Source organism: Protopterus annectens, chromosome 4.part0 (genome assembly GCF_019279795.1).
Source record: "Protopterus annectens isolate FY-2018-M chromosome 4.part0, PAN1.0, whole genome shotgun sequence".
NCBI classification, from domain to species: Eukaryota; Metazoa; Chordata; order Ceratodontiformes; family Protopteridae; genus Protopterus; species Protopterus annectens.
The window spans coordinates 106540333-106562718 of NC_056733.1; the positions used below are offsets into that span (position 1 = coordinate 106540333).

The window sequence follows — 22386 nt, forward strand, 5'->3', positions numbered from 1 at the left end:
TCCTTCTCTTCTATTAAAATTCATGCCTCTGCCGTCTCTGCTCATTACAGCATAGAGCCACTTCTCTTCTCTCACCCTCTCATCAAACAGTTCCTAAGAGGGGATAACAATTTAAGGCCACCCAGAAGAGCTGCTACCCCAGCTTGGGACCTTAACTTTGTGTTGGAAAAGCTCACACTACCCCCCTTTGAGCCTGCAGCTTCAGCAGAGTTAAAATTCCTCTCTTAGAAAACAGCCTTGCTTCTGGCCATCACTTTAGCTAGAAGAGTTTCAGAGCTACAAGCTCTCATGGCTGTAGAGCCCTTCATTATTTTCCATGCTGACAGGGTCTCCCTCAGGACTAACCCAACTTTCATGCCTAAAGTGGTATCCAGTGTGGCTCTCAACCAAGCAATTAATTTCCCTAACCCACAAAACAAGGGGAAAAGGATTCTGCATTCTCTGGATGTATGTGCACAGACAGTTCAGATTCTACCTGGATTGGACTAAATCTTTTAGGAAAACTGACCAATTGCTAGTCAGCTTTGCAGCAGGGGCAGAGGGCAAGGACATATCCAAACAGTCTCCAAATGGATAGCACACTGCATCCATTTCTGCTACAGACACCACTGGAAACCACCCAAGGGGGTCAGAACGCATTCCACCATGGCAGCCTCCACCTCTGCAGCTTTTCTCAGAGGGGTCCCTACCAGGGACATCCTGGAGGCTACATCATGGACTTCTTTTCATACCTTCAAGCATTGCCACCTGTCTGTCTTCTCCAAATTCAGGGCAGGCTTTGCAACCGCAGTCTTGCAGGGCATCCTAGCCAGCCCCCAGTCTTCTTGACTGCCTCCACCCTTTTCTTCAGCTTTAGGAATCAACCTAAGTGTGATGACTGCAACAGTGAAACATGAAGAACATAGTACAGTTGTGTACACTTAACATAAATGTAGATGTTCGAGTGTATTCACTGCTGCAGTCATGGTTTCTCACCCTCCATCCCCCTTCTCTCTCTCTCTCTCTCTCTCTCTTCCTCACTCCTTACAGGGAAAGTTTGGTATTTACTTTCTACGGGTGGTGTTTTTCAACCATAACCTAGTTCCCTATTTGGGGGCTCCTGACATTTGGGGCAAGAAAAACTGATGCAATGGCGTTGGCTGCCTGATTTTATACCACTGACGACCTGATGTCAGGCCTGGAGTGACAGTAACCGATGCAGAAATACTAAGCCTCTAGTATTCGGGCCGATTGAGGGCTACCCCTGGCAGGATAACCCAAGTGTGATGACTGCAACAGTGAATACACTCGAACATCTGCATTTATGGTAAGTGTACACAACTGTACTTTATGGTGTAGCAGATGCCTCTTTTAGGGCTGCTGCTTTTGGTTCAGTACTGAGGAGGTATGCTTGGCTTAGGCTTCAACCTTTACCCGATATTAAGGCTAAATTGCTGGATGCTCCTCTGGATACTAAACTTTTGTTTGGGGAAGTGGCTGCTGGTTTGTTTGTCTCTTCAGGACAAGAGGAAGGCCTTACATTAGCTTAACCATATCTTTGTTTCTACTGTGCCTAAATTTCAGAGAAACTACCCAGTCCAAGCCAGCCATTGTTTGCAGGTAATCTCGCCCTCCTGGTAAAGGTAAAAAGAGTGGTAAACAGGCTCCTTCTGCTAAGGCCACTCGGATTGCAGGGATAAAGCCTTCCTTTCCTGACAAACCAGGTGCCATCTGACTATCCACCTGTTCCCAGCCACATTCCTCTCTCTTTTTGCCTTTCTCTTACTATTTGGCTTTGAATCACCCAGGATTCTTGGGTTCTGTCAGTCATTCATCAGAGGTACTTCATGTTGTTGAATTCCTGTCCTCATTTTGTGGACATTTTTCAGCCTCCTTGGGAACAAATTCCTTCCCACCCCCAAAGGTTCTTTGAGATCTCTTGTCTCAGGGTACTATTCAAGAGGTGCCTGTGTCCCAAAGGGGGACTGGGTTTTATTCAAGAATGTTTCTAGTACCCAGACAATAAGGTACTTGGAGACTGATTCTAGACCTCTCTCATCTAAACACTTTTCTGAAGGTGCCTTCCTTTCGGATGTTGTCCCGTCAGACCCTTTTTCCTGTCTTGCTTCCTCCGGCCTTTCTGCTGTCTCTGGGTCTCAAGGATGCTTATCTTCATATTCCGATCCAGATCCATCCTCTTTTCAGGAGTTTTTTTTTTTTTTTTTTTTTTTTGCATTAATCTGTTGCTTCCTTGCATTTTCAGGTCTGTGCTTTGCCCTTTGGCCTTTCTTCTGCCCAAGGGTGTTCACCAAATGCCTCGCTCTTGTGATTGCTTTTTGCAAGCTTCAAGGGATCCAAATATTTCCTTACTTGGACAACCTGCTGATTCAGACATCCTCTCCAGAGGTTCTTTTGCAAATTCTTTGTTTTACCATTCCTCTTCTTCAAATTCTGGAGTTCATAAACTTCAAAAGTCTTCCCTGACTCCTTCTCAGGATCATGTCTTTCTGGGTTGCAGGATTCAGACAGTGCCAATGCTGGCATCCCTGCCTCCTCCAAAGGCCTTAACTCTCATTTCTTACTTACAAATTCTTCTTCCCCTGGCCTCTATAACAGCTAGGAGTTTCTTAGAGCCCTGGGATTCATGGTTTCCACCATTCCGATGCTTCCTCTGGCCACACTTCACATGAGAAAGTTCAAGTAGTTTCTGAAGCTGGTGTGGCTTCAACTTGTGCATCCTTTAAACTTTTACAGTTCCTCTTCTACCTTGTCTCAAAAAGGAACTTCTGAGGTGGATTCAGCAGTTGTCTGAATCCAGGGCTATCTTTTCATCCTCCTCTTCCATCTCAGGATCTGTTCACAGACACTTCAGATGTGGGATGGGGAGCAATGTTTGGCTCCCTGAAGGTTCAGGGAGTGTGGTCACCTTGTCAGCAGAAGGAGCACATCAGTGTCAAAGAGATGAGAGCTCTTATGCTGGCTCTTCAGGCCTTTCATTCTCTTTTCTCTCAGGGCCTCTCAAGAACCACAGTTATGTGGTATACCAACAAACAGGGGGGGGGGGATCTTACCTTCTTTGCCGACTGGCACTTGTGGTATGGGATCTGGCTGTCAAGTATGAAGGCACTCTTCAGGTAGTTTATATTCCTTCAGATCAGAACATTGTGGCAGACAGTCTGAGCAGGTCCTTCACTCAGTCCCACAAATGGATGCTTCACAGGGATGTGTTTTTGGACATTGTTTACCAGTGGGGTACTCCTCAAGTAGATCTCTTTGCCTCCCCTCTGAACAGACAACTTCCTCTGTTTTGTGCAAGAGTCCTAGGTCCTCTGGTATGGAAGGTGGACGTCTTCTCATTTTCTTGGAAGGGGATGTTTCTTTATGCATTCCCTCCCCTTTCTCTCATTCTGAGAGTCCTGTTCAAGATTCAACAGGTTGCTCCCAAAATCTTGTTGGTGACTCCCTTTTGGCTGCAACAACAATGGTTTCCTCTGCTTCTGCATCTGGCCAAGGGCAATCGTCACAAGTTACCTCACAAGGTGAATCTACTCACACAAGACACGGGATCTCTCATCCAACGCCACCTGTCCATGCTTCAACTGACACTGTGGGTGACAGGGTTTTGATCCATCATAGACACCTTTTTTCTGAGGACGTGTTGTAGGTCCTACAGGAGGCCAGGAAACCTACTAGAAAATCCTACTTATCTAAATGGAAGAGGTTTTCTGTTTGGTGTCTTTCTCATGACCTGGACCCACTTACTGTGGGTGTTTCTTTGTCACTTAATCAGTCTATCAGTCTATTAATTTGCCTAGTTTTTTCCTTTCTCCGCAGTCTGACAGTGAGAGGGTGCTGCATACCCTAGACATGCATAGACAGCTCAGATTTTATTTGGATAACAGTAAAGCTGTCAGAAAATCCAATTTGTTTGTTTCCTTTCATCCTAGGTCTTTAGGATTGGCTGTTTCCAAGCAAACTATTTCTACTTGAATTTCAAAGGCTATTTCTTTTTGTTACACATTTCATGGTGAATAGCCTTCCTTCTTCTGTAAAGGCTCATTCTGCTAGAGCTGTGGCTTCTGGTGCTTTTTTCAAGGTTTCAGACACTAATTCTATTCTTGAAGCATCTACCTGGTCTTCTGTGCATACCTTTACCAAACATTACAAGTTGGATGACATCTCCAGAGCTGGAGCTGGTTTTGCTAATGCCACTCTTCATGGCTTCTTAGAAGGCTGTACTGCTGCTTCCTCCGCTGAAGTTTCTTCTTGATCTTTGGCACTCTTCCATGAGTAATGAATACTGCAGCGGTGGATGTAAGGATGTAGTGCAGTTGTGTAAAATCTTACCATAACGGTAGATGTCCTTGTCTTCACTGTTGCAGTATTCACTCCCTCCCTCCATTCCCTTAGTCTTTTTTTACTTCCTGGATGTGCAAGTTCTCTTTGGTTTTCCTTGAACTACTGTTCTTACTGGGGCAATCAGTTCTGAGGATGGTATGCCTGAATGTCACCTTTATACCCTACGCTATGTGAGGAGTGCGTAGGTGATGTTCAGCATACCTTAACGCAATGGTAGACTTTGGTAGACTGGCCGGACGACAGGCTTCACAGCAGGGAATTCCATGGGTAATGAATAGTACAACAGTGAAGGCAAGGACATCTACCATTAAGATTTTACACCACTGTACTTTTTCTGCCTAAGAACCATCACAAATTTGCAGCTAATTAAGCTTCCAGATCAGCATTTAACACACTTCCTGTGGATTAGTTGCTAGCAAAAAAGTGTGCTTTATAACTTTTAAGAAAAAGAAAAGCAAATACATGGTAAAGACTTTTTACCAACTGACTCTCTTTTGTTAGTTCAAAAACAAAGTTCTGTAACCTGTATTAGGAAGGTATTCAGACTGTTCTGAAATAAATCTGAATTACTGAGCTGTTCTGCGTAAGACTTTTGCCAGCAAGTTATACATTTTGCCTAAACTCCACTTCAGATTTTTTAATTGAATTGCACAAGAGCTCCTCTGCTAGACAAAATAAGTATTATAATAATAATAATGTGGTTCTTATTTTAATACCTATTTTAAAATGTGAGTAAGCAATAAAGAAAATGTACCTATTTTTTAATTTCCCCAACTCTTTTGGATTTCTAATACCGTGACAGGAATGGACCCCTGTACGATTAAAGTTCATGACATTAGTATTGTTTCATTCTTTGATGTCAGCCAAAAGTGGTCTTCACAGCACCCACAGTGTGCCCAGTAATGTCTCCTGCAATTTGTACGGGGTTATATGTATTGGTAACATATCTAAATACAATTGTAGATTCTTTTTTGTAAGACCTGTTGCTCCTTCTACTATTGGAGCTGTCTGGGTATCTTTCTTTTACATTGCTCTTGTTTCTGTCTGCAGATCCTGATATTTTATAACTTTGTCTTTCTCTCTGTACTTGGGACACTGTAGTCACTGGGTGTGGTGATTTTCAATGATCAATGCTACTTTTGTCTTCTTATCATGGACCACTATATTTGGTTTTCTAGCATATATCTTTTGAACAGTTAGTAATGGGTGATCCCATGTGATGTAAACTTCATCATTTTCTATGACGCTTTGTGGCTCATGTTTCCAGTGTTTTTCAGCCACTTTAATACCATCATTTTTGCACAATCCCCAGTGCAACAGTGTTGCCACATTATTATGCCTTTCAGTATACAGTCCTTCTGCCATTAGTATGTCACAACCAGCAATGAGGTGTGCACCTGTTTGCAGTTCAGTTTTATAAACCTACATTTGCCTGTTTCTCCCACATGTTCAATGGACTTTGTAAACCAGTGTGTACATAGCCTACTGTCTTGGGCTGCCAATATTAACCTTTCATCTCTTGGTTTGAATTTGCCTGTCCTTAACCATTCCTGGGTTCGTTCCTGATCAACTTGAGGTTCTTTCAGAAGTTTTCTATACTTGCAACTATATTTATGCATTTTCCACATTTCTTGCCTTCTCATCTGGTCCTTCACCTTATATTTTTTCTTTTGTTTTTTGGCACATTCAGTTGCTGCCTGATTTTTATCTGCTTCTGGTTTGATTTTCATTCCTGCTTGACGCTGATATGTTTCTGCTAGATGAAGCAGAGAAGTCATCTTAGATTTATTCTCCTCCTGTTTCAAAACTTTCACTACTTTTGGGTCTTGTGATGTCAGCAGATATTTGTGGAGTCCCATGATTGCAGATCTGTACATGTAATCAATTTCAAGGAATATATAATCCTGGTATTTTTATAAATCATTTGGTGGGCATGAATCATTCTTCTTGTTTTCCTGTCTAATCTGCCCAACAGATTGTGGGGCCAGTCAGTTACTCCAAAACTGTATGTTAGGACAGGAATAGTAAATTGTCTTATAGCTTGGATTTTGTGCCTAGATGTCAGCGCTGTTTTCAGGATTAATTTAAGTCTTCTAAAGTATTCCTAAGTTTTATTTGCATTTGTTCATGTTTTATTGTTGATCCTTCATCAATCCCCAAATATTTATACACTCCCTCTTGCTCAAGTTCTTTTATATCACATTCTTGTCCCAAATTGATGTTTTCCTGGTGCTGCAGTTTTCCTACTTTAAAGGTTGCTTTTGCACATTTATCAAGACCCACGGACATTCTTATATCATCTGCAAAAGTTTTGACAGCTTTCAGTTCCACATCTGATGAGCTGTACAGTTTTAAATCATCAGAAGATGAGAAGTCTTTACAGTTTGTTGTTTTCTAGGACCCAGATTATAGCCATGGCCTAATCAGTTAAGTAGACAGCTTAGTGGGTTAAGGGCAAAACAGAGTAGCAAGGTGAGTGAGAGTCATTAGCAGAGGTGAGCGAGAGTTACCCTGGAATATCCCCTTTAAATTTTTATCCCTGGAGTAATAATTTGTCCTTTATCATGGCTTAATTGCAAAGTGGTCTGCCACTGTTTCATGGTCACAGTAATGTAGTCAGCGTAGGGAGTATCTTAGACATTTTTAAGCACTCTTTTATCCATGAATGTGGGATACTATCAAATACAGATTCTTCCCCTTTTTACAGTTCTTCACTATGACTTCAACAACAAATTATCCTTTGTTCCATATGACTTTCTTTTATTGCCCTTTTGTTCTACTGCCATATTTGAGTTTTCTTCTAGATGACTATAAACTGTGTTGGCATCAATTCCCATGTATAGTTGATATAAGTTATTGGTGTATAATTTTTAGGGTAGCTTGTAGGTTCACACTTAAGTAGGAGCATTGTTTTTCCTGTTAGCCAGGTTATGTCTGTTCAGGGTGTGTTTATAAATAGTTCTTACTAGGTACTGCATCTGGGCCTGGGGTTTTCCAAGTTTTCTTAACTTTCAATCTCTGTGGCTGTTACTTCATCCAATTTCATACCTGGTACCTATAAACTTCTTATTCTTTCTTTTACTTCTTCTATCCATTTAGCATCTTTGTGTTCCACAGGATCTTCATAGGCACTTCTCCAAAATGTATCTATTTCTTCTTTTTAGCATACCTTGTTTCCCAATTCAACATAAAACTTTTTTTGAGGTCATCAACAAATTGCTTATTTTGTACTTTTCCTTTATATTTAACTGAGTATCTTCTAAGTTTTAGTTTGCTTCTACCATGTCTTATCTTTTTAGTACAAAATATATTCATATAAACTGTACTTTTCTCCCACATGTTCAATGGACTTTGTAAACCAGTGTGTACATAGCCTACTGTCTTGGGCTGCCAATATTAACCTTTCATCTCTTGGTTTGAATTTGCCTGTCCTTAACCATTCCTGGGTTCGTTCCTGATCAACTTGAGGTTCTTTCAGAAGTTTTCTATACTTGCAACTATATTTATGCATTTTCCACATTTCTTGCCTTCTCATCTGGTCCTTCACCTTATATTTTTTCTTTTGTTTTTTGGCACATTCAGTTGCTGCCTGATTTTTATCTGCTTCTGGTTTGATTTTCATTCCTGCTTGACGCTGATATGTTTCTGCTAGATGAAGCAGAGAAGTCATCTTAGATTTATTCTCCTCCTGTTTCAAAACTTTCACTACTTTTGGGTCTTGTGATGTCAGCAGATATTTGTGGAGTCCCATGATTGCAGATCTGTACATGTAATCAATTTCAAGGAATATATAATCCTGGTATGCGCCGATTTTTATAAATCATTTGGTGGGCATGAATCATTCTTCTTGTTTTCCTGTCTAATCTGCCCAACAGATTGTGGGGCCAGTCAGTTACTCCAAAACTGTATGTTAGGACATGAATAGCAAATTGGCTTATAGCTTGGATTTTGTGCCTAGATGTCAGCGCTGTTTTCAGGATTAATTTAAGTCTTCTAAAGTATTCCTAAGTTTTATTTGCATTTGTTCATGTTTTATTGTTGATCCTTCATCAATCCCCAAATATTTATACACTCCCTCTTGCTCAAGTTCTTTTATATCACATTCTTGTCCCAAATTGATGTTTTCCTGGTGCTGCAGTTTTCCTACTTTAAAGGTTGCTTTTGCACATTTATCAAGACCCACGGACATTCTTATATCATCTGCAAAAGTTTTGACAGCTTTCAGTTCCACATCTGATGAGCTGTACAGTTTTAAATCATCGACAAAGAGAAGATGAGAAGTCTTTACAGTTTGTTGTTTTCTAGGACCCAGATTATAGCCATGGCCTAATCAGTTAAGTAGACAGCTTAGTGGGTTAAGGGCAAAACAGAGTAGCAAGGTGAGTGAGAGTCATTAGCAGAGGTGAGCGAGAGTCACCCTGGAATATCCCCTTTAAATTTTTATCCCTGGAGTAATAATTTGTCCTTTATCATGGCTTAATTGCAAAGTGGTCTGCCACTGTTTCATGGTCACAGTAATGTAGTCAGCGTAGGGAGTATCTTAGACATTTTTAAGCACTCTTTTATCCATGAATGTGGGATACTATCAAATACTTTTTTGTAGGCGATCCATGCCGTACTTAGATTCTTCCCCTTTTTACAGTTCTTCACTATGACTTCAACAACAAATTATCCTTTGTTCCATATGACTTTCTTTTATTGCCCTTTTGTTCTACTGCCATATTTGAGTTTTCTTCTAGATGACTATAAACTGTGTTGGCATCAATTCCCATGTATAGTTGATATGTCGTCGGAAGGCAAGTTATTGGTGTATAATTTTTAGGGTAGCTTGTAGGTTCACACTTAAGTAGGAGCATTGTTTTTCCTGTTAGCCAGGTTATGTCTGTTCAGGGTGTGTTTATAAATAGTTCTTACTCATGGCTAAATCTTTGTACAAGGATGTTAATACTGTTAACCGAAAGTTAGGTACTGCATCTGGGCCTGGGGTTTTCCAAGTAGAAGCTTTTCTTAACTTTCAATCTCTCTGTGGCTGTTACTTCATCCAATTTCATACCTGGTACCTATAAACTTCTTATTCTTTCTTTTACTTCTTCTATCCATTTAGCATCTTTGTGTTCCACAGGATCTTCATAGGCACTTCTCCAAAATGTATCTATTTCTTCTTTTTTAGCAGCCTTTCAATTCCTTTTACCTTGTTTCCCAATTCAACATAAAACTTTTTTTGAGGTCATCAACAAATTGCTTATTTTGTACTTTTCCTTTATATTTATCTGAGTATCTTCTAAGTTTTTCCACCTGTGCCGAGATTTTTAGTTTGCTTCTACCATGTCTTATCTTTTTTAGTATTTTTGTTGATCTGTTCCCTCTTCTGTATTCTTCTAACAATGGCACTTCTTGTCTTAATTGCTTTATAGTTTTCTATATTCGATACTTCCATGATCTTATTTACTTCTGTTTTATCACATGGATCTCTATGGATAGTCCTAATTACTGTTCATTTGTTTTATCAAACTACTGACTTTTTGGGTTTTATTGACCTTCTGCAGTCTATTTCTTTCATTGATTTTAATATGTCTATCTATGTCTATTAAATCAAGCAACTCTTCTCTTAGCTCATTTTCTTCTAAACTGAGGGCACTTTTTTTTGTTTTCCATTACTTTCGGGCATTCTATAGAAAGTTCTATAGCATCTTCCTGTGGTACATTCTCATCAATTTCATCCTGTGCCATTCATTGCTCTGTCATAAGGGAACACACTAGCCTATCACTGCTCAACATTGACTGCGTCAGAGTTTCCACAGTTTCCTGTTCCTTCCTTTGCTGTCCAACTTCAAGTGAATGTTTATACTGGTTTCCTGTGGAAGGCTCCAAAATATATTCATATGGCACCTGACCAATTGCTTCCCTTTCCACTGGTTTCCCCTTAATTTTGGATATCCATTGCTCTGTCCTGTTGTGATGCTTTCTGAATTAGATTTTCTACACTGGGTCCTTCACTTCGCAGGTACTCCATAAGCTCAGTCTTTATTTCTTTAACTTCTCCATTACTGATCTCCTTTTCTTCTTTTACTTAAAGCTTTCCATGTCCGGATTCCTTTGCCTCTATTTCTCTTCAAATATCTTTGGTGCTCTTTTTATATTGGTTGGTTTTGCTTTCTCCTTTGCATATGCATTACATTACATTAAATCTCTTTTTCTTTGCCATGCCCATATTTCCTCTTCAGATGTCTTCTGATCTTCCTGCTTCTCTTTACTTTGGGGACTCACTCCTTCATGCTGTGATGTAACCCGTTACATCTTCTACACCAAGTCCTTCACTTCACAGGCACTCCATAACTTCTGTTTCTATGTTTTTAACTTCTACTTTACTAATCTTTTCTGCATTCCCTCTTTGTGATACTATTTTTTTATTGTGAAATTTTCCATATCTGGATGCCTTTGCCTGTATTTCTCTTCGGATATCTTTGGGGCTGCCTTCTTTGCATTGATTAATTTGGCTTTCTCCTTTGCATAAGTATTGCACCATATCAAATCTCTCTTTCTTGCCCATGTCTATATTTCTTTTTTACACTTTTCAAAAATCTCTAGATTTTGTTGTTTATATTTTTGCACTTCCTCGGATGCTTCTTTTTCTATATAGTTCAAAGTTTCTTGATCTGTATACTGTTTTTCACAAATCTGTTGTATTAATGAATGCAAATGTTTAGTTGAAGCTTCTGATAGTTTTTCTTCTGGAAATATTTTTTTTTCCTCTAATTTCACTCTTAATCGTTTTGTACATCTTGTGTCTGGAAATAGTAACAATACATAATTTCTTTCTTATCCTCAATAGTCCACTTTGTCGTCTTTATGGCTCTTCTTTGGTCTGTCAGTTGTTGTCATTTTTGCAGACTACTACTTTCTTCTACAACAGGGGGGCCACCTTCATCCTCCCCCTAGACGTGGCCTGACCCCATTGTAGGAATGTTTCCATATTTTGAGGATTCTACAAAGTCATCTTTTCCAGTCCTGGCACCAGTGTGCCTGCCAGGATTGGGCACTTTTTTTATCCTGGGTCTTGTGCACCCAGCTATCTTTTTTAATTTTTAACCTACGTCTGTCCATGATATATGCTGTATAAATCAGTGTCGTCTTGGTGAGATTTTGTGAAAAACAGGGTCCACTTCACAAAGGTACTAACCAAGACTTGAGGATGAATTAATTTTCAGCATAATACTCCCCTTTACTTTTGCTGACTTATCTCTCCATTCGGTCCTATTGGTGAGAGTTTCTTAATGTACCAGAAGTCAGACTAAAACAGCAAAGAATACATGGTGCTCTCAGGTAATCTGAGGTACTAGAGAAACTGTTGACCAGGTAATACTATTAGTGTATTTGGAATTCGCATCTAAATTAGGAGCTTGATAGCAGGATCAGGTTTCATTGTTAAGGAAGCAGGATTCAAACAACTTGTGTGCATATGTTTTTTTCTAAGAGATAAAGCTCCCTTGGGTGGTTCCTACATTTACACCAACCTTTGATGACAAATCTTGATTTAAAGTACCAGAGTGAAGCCTTCATTTTGTAAGGGTAGATTTGGTTAGCTGTCTCACTGTCTATTACAGCTTCCCACTCCAGTTCTGCTTTCTTGTCACATCATCTTGTGTCTTCAGATCTTATTAAGCAAACTAGGCAGGTTAATCCTTTCACTCTAAAATTAAAATGTATGTACATGCTTAAAAAGTAAACACAATACAGTAGAAGTCTGACAAATGCACATCAAATGCAAACGATGTAGATTGTGTACTTGCTATCAAATTAAAATGTGCAACACAATGGACGTTGAGATTGTATTAGAAGAGCTAAAATTTAAGATGGAGAAGATGCTCTAAAGAAAGCACCACTGCGTTTCAGTCTATAAGAAATTATGTTCAGACCCGAGTCTCTCATTTATTTGTATTTTAGTCCTTAAATGGTAGAGAAATTGACCCTCTCATAGAGCTTCCTTTGCTGAGGTAGAAATTAGGAACCTGACATAATAGAAAGAGCATTTTCATCTGTGATGCCACTAGTTTTGCACTACATCCATGCCTTTGAATAGTATTTGCAGGAGTGTTTGATTTTTGCATGAAATTAAATGCTAAGCTTTGTGTATAATGTGAATGTTTCTTGTGACGTAGCCTTTGTATCATTCAGTGCAGATCATGTCAAAATTTGTAGTGGGTGTGCATGTTTCTTATGATGTGCCTTAAGAGTGCGCAATCTCTATTACTATTTTTTTTCTTTTTGCTCATTCTTTTTTTCTTAAATCCCTTTTGTTTTGCTTTTGTTATGACAGTAGAAGACCTGGTTTGGTTTAATTTGTTCTCTCAGTTAAATGCATTTTACCTCTTGGCTTTCTAATGATTAGGCTAGATATACCCATTTTTCTTACAATTGGGTCTCTTGAGTTATCTTTGAAAAGACACATTTTAAGTTCCAGCACATCTTAACATCTAGTTAGAAAAATGCCAACGTGTTCCTTGTATTCATAGCAGCAGATGTCTGTGTAAGTAGTTGCTGCATCTAAATGTAATAGGTGCAAGGGTGTGAAAATCATTGATTAAGATATTGAATGTTATTTTTGTTATGTATTTATCCTTGTTTATTGGGAAAGTCCAACTGGGATAAAACTATTTTTCTGCAGGCGCCCAGGGAGAAAAGCTTCACATTTAACACCAGTTTTGACATGTACATACAATTTTATTACATTATATCAGAAGAAATACAAAATATAGGTAAGTATACATAGATGAGAGAAAAAGCTTTACAGTAGCTTACTTGTACATTATTTAGAAAACAGAGCAACGTGGTTCACTTGCATGAGTATATACAGTGTTGGTCATTCATTAGAAATAGACACAGGCTTTTGTATATAGTAGAGAGATATATAACATTGCAAATGATACTGTAATTGCAATTTCTAGTAGTTAAAGTAATGAAAAGAGACAGCTTATCTATGGAAATATTAGATAGGGGTGAAGGTGGCTTGTAATGTAGTATGATGTATTAGTAGTACAGTAACTATGAATGTATTTGTTACATTTAGGATTGAAAAGTAAAGTAATTAGGAAAGTGGAAGTGGTTAGGGCTACTTGGACTGTTTTAATGAGTATTAGTTTTGGATATATGAGGAGAGAGTGGTGAAACTGTTGATGTTACTGATGATGATTTCAGGTTAGAGGTCAACAGTTTCCCATGCATGCAGTGTTACAAGGAACAGTGTTTTAAGAAATTTTATTCTTGCTATATTTATAATCATTATCACTGGACTTACAGAGTGCTGTGATAATACTTTTTTGTTGTATTTTATAGGAACCTGGTCCAGCTAAGGTGGCACTCACTGGATCAGGCATTCCAGAAGCAGAGAGGGTCCCAGATTCACGTTCAAGTTTGTGGCAGGAAGAGATTAATGACAGTGGCTTCCAGGGACGAGTATTTGGTGTAACAGGAGGTAAGTTACTGCGTAAGCATCCCCCCTCCTTGCAAGTGTTATTTTATACCAGTTGCCCATCAGCCTTCAGTTTTCCTACAATCATTCAGACCCATCTGTTCCTTCACGATCTGAAAGCTAGTAGTATAAGGCCATCATTTGGGCAGCTATCAAAGGATTATCTTATTTAAGTATCATACAAATTTTATTTTTTTAACCACTTTTATCACTTAAGGCATAGGAAAACATACATTAAGAGAAAAGAAAACAAACCATATTAACATTTTTTTCTTATACATACATTATACATCACATATGTTTTCATTCTTTATATAACTGTCATTAGTCCAGTATTACATAGTTTTCTTATTTCCTGCCTTCTTTTAAACCTCATTCCTCCTCCTCGTTAATATTACTCTGCACGTATTGTTCTCGCAGTTTTCATTTATTTCACTGCAATTTGTTTCTTCACTTTTTCCTAAAGGTTCCTCTTCCAGATGTTCATCGTGTTTCACTGCTGCAGTCATTACACTTGGGTTATCCTGCCGTCAGGCGATCCATAGTCGGCCAGAGTTCCAAAGTCTTGGTCCGGCATCGGTTGCTGTTGCTTCTTCCCTGACGTCAGTGCGCCAGGGGTATACAAGATGCAGCCAACGCCATTTTCTTCAATCTTTCTTGCCGCGCGGTGCCCAAAGCAAAAGCAGTTTGCAAGTGCCGGTTGGCCGACTCTTGAGATTTTCAATTCGAATTTCAGAACCGAGTCTTCAGTAAAGCTAAGTACCCCATTGGGGAAACTTTTTCTTGCCTCAGACCGATGTCAGTAAAAGTTAATAATTGTATTTCTTGTGGGACGCAAATACCTCATAAGGATTTTCATTCTTAATGTATTCCATGCCTAGGCCCAGACCACGATGTCACTAGTCGGTTTTGTGCTAGATTTAACAAATGCACTCTTAAACGTCGGTTTGATTTTGCTCACCATTACTTTGGCCGAAGGTTCAATTATACCATGCCGTCGGAACAATCGACGACCCGAATACACAAAAAACGCAAAGACAAGGGTAAGGACAGGCATCCGAGGCCCAAAACTGACAATGAAGCCTCTTCTAGGCCAGTCGCCGGTTCTCAGTGAGGTGCTTTCGCAGCCCCTGACACCCACTACCTCAGAGCCACAGGCCACCTCCGACTCCCACATGGAGATGTCTAGGCCTCTGGAAACTCAAGGTACTGGGCCTACGGAAACTAACCCCTCAGATGGGTCCGGAGCCGCTGAGCAGGCATTGGCTTCTGAGGGTGTTTTTCAGAACTTCACAACTTACCATTAAATCTACAGCCAAGTCTAAAACTCCATTAAAGACAAAGAATCAAGTACAGCGTTCACCTGGACAGGCCTCCATGCCAAAAAAACAGATGCTTAAAATGGCCGAAGACTTAATTACTCTGATCAGGGGTTCCCATCCCCCCCAGATAAAATACCTAGGCAGGATACAGACTGATTCCTCTGACCAGGTTTCCATTTCTTCTGATTCCTCTTCAGACCAGGGATATTCTTTACCCCCCTATGAGGACTCTGATGCTGAAGAATCAATTCCTTCAGCCTCTCCTCCTGAGGATTACTCTTTTGGGGAAACTTTACATACCATGAGGGAGCATTTCCATTGGGAGGGCCAGGATTACTCAGAATCCAAGAAAAGGCTCAGAGACTTTCTTTTATTGCCTCAGCACAGGCCCCTTGCTATTCCGCCAGTGTTAGATATTGTGGATGATGTGTTCTCTGAATCCAGTTTAAATCCTGATTCTTTACCCCTGCTCCAGTCAAGCCAGACGGGTACTACAGAATCCCCTGACTCTCACAAATGTCTTTATAAAAACCCTGTTGCTGACCCAGAAGTTATTTCTCAGGGTCCCAAAGGGGTAAAGGCTTCCACAGCTAAAAATCCAGTTCCTTCTGACAGGGATTCTAGAGCATTAGACAGATGGGGGAAGAAAGTTTACACTTCTGCAACTTTAGCAGTGAGGCTTTAAATTGCCAGTTTCACATGCTTAAATACCAACAATATTTAATGTCTCTGTTAAAAGAGAAAATGCTTACAAGTTCAGAACATCCTGACTGTAAGGAAATGCAGGATTTATTGCATGCAGCTGAACAAGTGGGAAAACATACTCTGCAATGTGGTTTTGATTCATTAGAGGCTTCTTGTAGAGCAGCAGTTACAGGATCTGTGATACAAAGGCATGCTTGGTTAAAAGAACAAGTTTTACCTGATCATGTTAAGGCAAAATTATTGGATGTTCCTTTACAGCAGGATATTTTATTTGGTGTTAAGGCAGAAGAGGTATTAAATAAAATGGAGGATAAGGCAAAATCTATGCAAACAGTGAAGAATTTCTTACAGGTACAGCCACCTCGATTTAGCAGAAATTGGTCCTTTCCAGTGTCAAGAGAAGAAACACAAGCCAGCAACAAGTGAGCCGTCCAGTAATAAGTAGTTTATTAGAAACTACTATAACAACATGAAAAGCTCTTAAAACAAACCGGTTTTGGCCCGGATTTAACCTTGCCTTCTTCAGTGTTAAGCAAAAAAGCCAATAATCATGTGATTTTATACATTCATCAAAAATAGTTGATTGGTTGACAGGATTTGCTGTATTCATGAATATTCATTAAATATATACTAACAAGATTCTTCATAAATATTCATTAAGCCCTGGGCTAAAGAGAGCACCAAGTTTGGTGATCCATTTCTTTTCTTTAGCATCAAGTTTTTTATGCCAGCCACATTTGTTAGTTCTATCACCAATAAGTTTATCAATGATTACAAAATGAAATTGAGCTGTGTTATGTATAACTGTATGTTTATATAAAGCATTGGATGTTCTTTTACATCTAATGTCACTCAGATGTTCGGATACACGTAGCCTAAAGGGTCGGGAGGTCTGCCCAATATAAAATGAGTGACAAGTACAACAGGCCATATAAATGGCCCAATCAGTATTACAGTTGGCAAAGAATTGAATATCAAAAACTCTATTACAATTTCTACTAGTAAATTCCTTTGATTTCAGAATAAATTTACAATTAACACAATGGCCACATGGAAAACAGCCAATGAGTTTATCCCCCAAGATAGTTGTTTGGTACACCTGGGGCAAGGTAGATTCAGAGTGATGTTTGTAATGATTAAAATATCCTGCTAAATTCTTTCCTTTACGGAAGGAAAAAGAACATTTGTTAGGAATAATCTTTTGAATTTTGACATCTGCTTCCAATATATTCCAATTATCATTGATTATCCTCATCAATTTATTAGTATTTCTGCCAAATGTAGTTGTGAAACGTAGAGTGTTTTTAGTCATAGGTTTCTTTTTATACATCAAAAGGTTTGATCTATGTAAGCCCGAGGCAAAATTTTTTGCCATTGTAACATACCCTAAGTTATAGCCCCTATCAATAAATCTATTATGTAGATCTTGAGCATGATGAGCAAAGCTAGTATCATCAGAACAATTACGTCTAATTCTGATGAATTGAGATTTTGGAATGTTTTTGGCGATATGCTTTGGATGAAAGCTGGAGGCATGGAGTAAGGTGTTATATTGGGGAAACTTACTATAAGTTTCAGTTTTAAGAGTGTTATCCCTATTTCTAGTAACCAAAACATCCAAAAATGTTATCGATTTTTTGATAATAGGTGATGGTAAACTGTATTCCCCATTTATTATCATTTAAATATTCCATAAATTCCTGTAGATATGAAATATCTGATCCACACCATCCAGCAGTCATCCAAATATCTTCGCCAAATGTCGATTTCAGGTAAGTACAGATTATGAGTGTCATCATAAATCATAATCTGTTCAATATAAGCCATGAACAGATCAGCATATATGGGGGCAAAAGAAGCCCCCATCCCTGTTCCTCTGATCTGTAAAAAACATTCCTGATTGTAGAAAAAAACATTTTTAGTAAGCACATGCTCAGTCAGATTTAACAAAAAAGTATTAAATCCTGGTTGGTACATATTCGATTTATAGAGCCAAAATTCAATAGCCTCAAGTCCGGCCCAGTGTGGGATATTTGTATATAATGAGCTTACATCTAATGTACAAAGCCACCAATCCTGTTCTAATTGCATATCGTTGACAATACCCAAAAATTGAGTAGTGTCCTGAATTCTAGATCTAACAAATGATAGCAAAGGTTTCAAATACATAGTCAGAAATTCAGATAGTGGCTCAGTAAGTGAGCCCATACCCGACACAATGGGCCTGCCTGGTGGATGTAAAAGATCCTTATGTATTTTTGGCAGAAAATAAATAAACTGTCTAGCAGGGTCAGTGATTGTTAGGTGATTCATTGTTTTGGTAGTTATAATCCCATTATCAACTGCAGAGTGTAAAAAAGCATCAATTTCTTTTTTAAATACAGGGGTGGGATCAAGTGGCATTTTAGTGTAATAACGAGCATCGCCCAATTGTTTATGAGCTTCGATATCATAATAGCTCCAGTTTAACACCACAACTGCTCCCCCTTTGTCTGCATTGATAATGACCAAATCTTTGTTCCGTACAAGTTCTTCCAAACAGGATATCTCTCCATCCGTCATGTTATTTGACATAGGTAGACAATGATTAGACTGAAAGTGTAGCTCATTAAGTACACTACGTAAAAATAAATTAACAGTAGGATGCATCGGGGGTATAAATGATGAAGCATGAAATTTAAAGGTATTCATTTGTACCTGTTCATCATCCCCCTTGTCCTGAAAAAATAGTTTGAGATTAATGAGTCTACAAAAAGAAAATAAATCTTGTGTAAAAATATCCTCAGAAACAAAAAAACCCGGAATGAAAGATAATCCTTTATTTAATAAAGATATTTGTTCAGATGTAAGTGCAGTATCAGAGATGTTACATACATTGTTTATTTGTTCGTTAGTATCTCCATCAAATTTTGTAGACTTGTAACTTTTCCTGTGTTTCCTGCCACCCCTCCTCCCTCTATGTTCCCTAAAGGGGGAGTGTAGTTTTTTCGTTTGGTAGTTGGGGAGTACATGGTGAGCTGTGTTTCTGTATCTGTCCCTGATGAAGTATCATAATCAGTAGATTCAGTATTATTACTACGTCCCTTAAGAATCGAGCGTGGACGTTTTCTTTTGGAACCTGATAAATTTTTATTTTTATTTTTATTATACCCATCTTGGAATCTAACATGTCTAGTATTCTTAAAAGGTTGTCCTTTCTCGTAGTCAGAAAGATCACGAGAAAATTTTTTGAGTTTCCTTTCTTTTAGAAGAGTATCGAAACTTAGCAGATCAGTGCTAAGCTTTGATAGTAAAGCTGAAAAGAAAGTTTTATTTTGATATTGATTACAGTCCTCTATTAGTTTTAACACTTGCGTTGTTTCTTTATCAATGATCCTAATATAATACTTAGATAGAGAACTAACAAACTTCATTGAACATTCTTGTTGGATCAGGGACCATTCTGTGGTTAAACTTTGATCAGGGTCCGCAACCAAAGGCTGAATTTTAACCCTCAGACCCCTGGGGCAAATGCCCTTAGTCAAATAAGCTTTGAGTAGTTTGTGGTGCCAAACACAAGACCTAAGTATTTTCATATTTTTATTAAGTTCAACAAAAAGTTTCTCACATTTTTGTTCAGGCTTCATGGAAATGATATTCCCAGAGCCCTCAGAATCATCACCAATGCCAAAAACTGCAAGATCATCCTTATCCGATGATAAGTCCAAAAGTATTTTATTCAAATCCATAATTAGTGTATATTCCTATATTAAATGAGGGTAATATTATTATAAACAACCACGTCCTGTATATAGATCCAATGGTAAACAGACAATAATGGTCATATAATGGTAAGTACAAAAGTTGTGCACCATATTACCACGTCTGTCACAGGACAATAATGGTAAAGTACCTTCAGTAATAGTCAATAAGACTAGAGTCAAGTTTTGGCACCCAACTTATTAAGTTATATAAATAGAAATAATAGAGTGTTTATTAATTGTGATTATTTTGGTGGTTCAAGAGGAAAAAAACAAACCATGGCATATAGACCCTGTATCGTTCAATGAAATTCAAGTATTAATTAGGTCATATATTTCTTAGTGTATACTAACTAGTATGTTTTCCAAGAGAGTATATAACAGTAGGAGTCATCCACTGATAATAATAATATTATGTAAATTCACAAGTAGAAGGGGAACATAGTAAAGACTGAAAAAAAGTCTTATAGTAATGGATATGTTGCTAAATTAACTCAAATAAAACATTTATAGATTGTCCAATGTTTATCATAAATAGAAAAAATTATTTGTATTTCCCAGATGAGTCCTATATAATATATAGAAACAATCTCCTGGGGCCTGTAGTTCTTTTCAGTTTGAAAGAACCTTTATAAGTGTTTAGAGCAACATACTAAGTGGTGTTTGCCAAATTGAAAAAAGATTATTATATCCATGGAACAACCACTAATAATCTCCCATATAGATAACTTATGAATAAAATATATAATGTGTAGCAGTTAACCACAAAGGAGAAGTACAGCAATATTTGTACCAAGATAGAAAGATAAATCTTGCTACCATGTATTATTAAAATTGTGATGGTAGTTGTTACACAAGCACAGTAATCACATGAAATATTCAACACAGCTAATGTAGTAATGTAAATATTCTTGATATAACGAACAATAGTAATAGTGAAAGAAAATTATTTCACTAATTATTCATACTATCACTCATAGATATATACATATTCATTGTCTTTCATCAATTCTATGAATATTCTACTCATCTACCCATCGATGTTACAAAAAAATTTTTGGACAGTTCCCAAAGTAAAATAATAAATAGTCCAATAATGAGCTCTATCCGTTATACACATATATTATTAATTACGTTCTTGAGTGCCAACACAGTAGAATATAACTGAGTACACCAACAGTTAGCTTAAAAGAAGCATAGATTTGTTCCCAAATATTTCCAAGTGAAAAGATAGTCTTTGATGAAACCACGACCTTGAGCGCAGTCACAGTCATATATATAGAACTCCGAAGAAAATTTCAGTTACAGGCAACAAGTAATGTCTGTCCCTTTAAATTCGCTCATCAAGGTACGTAGTAGCCAAGAGTTATAATAATGTTATGTCTGCCCCAAACATTAGTTCTAAAGATAAGGCCTCAGCTATGACACCTTATTAGTGAGTCTTTAAATCAAAATAAACAATATAGGTTCCATAAGGAACGAAAAATAAGCCAAACCACATTTAGTAAATAACGGCTCACCCAAATGAATGTGCAGACCCATCTGTAGTTGACATCAATGAAAATAAACTTGGCGTGAATAACTTAAATATAAATCCATATATAGAGAACTTGTGGTATGGGTTTCAGTTATAAACAACTTGAAAAAACGGATCGTGTTTGTCCCTTTATAGCCGCTTGGCAATATGCGTAGTAGCCCAAGAATGATGATAATACAACGTCTGCCACAAGCGTTAGTTCTGGAGATAAAGCATCAGCTATAATTGTAGCCCTTTGATTGTTAATCCTTGCACAAAAATGAATAGTATAAGTTTCCAAAGGAACAGAAAGTAAGCCAAACCGCAATAGTAGATAGCGACTCACTAAAGTAAATGTGCCGACCCGTCTGTTGTTCACATCAATACAAATAAGCTTGACGTGAATGGCTGACACATGAATCCTTGTTCATATAGCATAACAAAGTGGTATAGCTGGTCGTCTAGTAATATAAGATATATTTGAGAAAAAAAATCATCCAAACTACGTGGAAATTCGAAGTTAACAAAGCAAACTTGTCAACCATGAAGATATCGACGATAACGCCAACACAGCTCACCATGGATCCCCCAGCAGGAAGTCAATCCACGTGTATCGCATACAAAGTTCCCCTGCACGTAGGGAGTTGCACGGCTTAAAACAGGATAAAGAGAAGAAACACAAGCCAGCAACAAGTGAGCCGTCCAATAATAAGTAGTTTATTAGAAACTACTATAACAACATGAAAAGCTCTTAAAACAAACTGGTTTCAGCCCGGATTTAACCTTGCCTTCTTCAGTGTTAAGCAAAAAAGCCAATAATCATGTGATTTTATACATTCATCAAAAATAGTTGATTGGTTGACAGGATTTGCTGTATTCATGAATATTCATTAAATATATACTAACAAGATTCTTCATAAATATTCATTAAGCCCTGGGCTAAAGAGAGCACCAAGTTTGGTGATCCATTTCTTTTCTTTAGCATCAAGTTTTTTATGCCAGCCACATTTGTTAGTTCTATCACCAATAAGTTTATCAATGATTACAAAATGAAATTGAGCTGTGTTATGTATAAGTGTATGTTTATATAAAGCATTGGATGTTCTTTTACATCTAATGTCACTCAGATGTTCGGATACACGTAGCCTAAAGGGTCGGGAGGTCTGCCCAATATAAAATGAGTGACAAGTACAACAGGCCATATAAATGGCCCAATCAGTATTACAGTTGGCAAAGAATTGAATATCAAAAACTCTATTACAATTTCTACTAGTAAATTCCTTTGATTTCAGAATA

The 22386-nt window shown here is 38.1% G+C and overlaps 1 protein-coding gene across 1 annotated transcript in view; it reads left to right on the top strand.

Annotated features, from left to right (window-relative positions):
- LOC122799215 (myosin phosphatase Rho-interacting protein-like) overlaps positions 1-22386 on the top strand; it is a 2938789-nt gene that overhangs the window by 908127 nt on the left and 2008276 nt on the right. The window contains exon 6 of the mRNA XM_044068133.1: positions 13672-13810. Within this exon, the coding sequence (XP_043924068.1) occupies positions 13672-13810 (139 nt within the window). The remainder of the gene's footprint in view (positions 1-13671; positions 13811-22386) is intronic.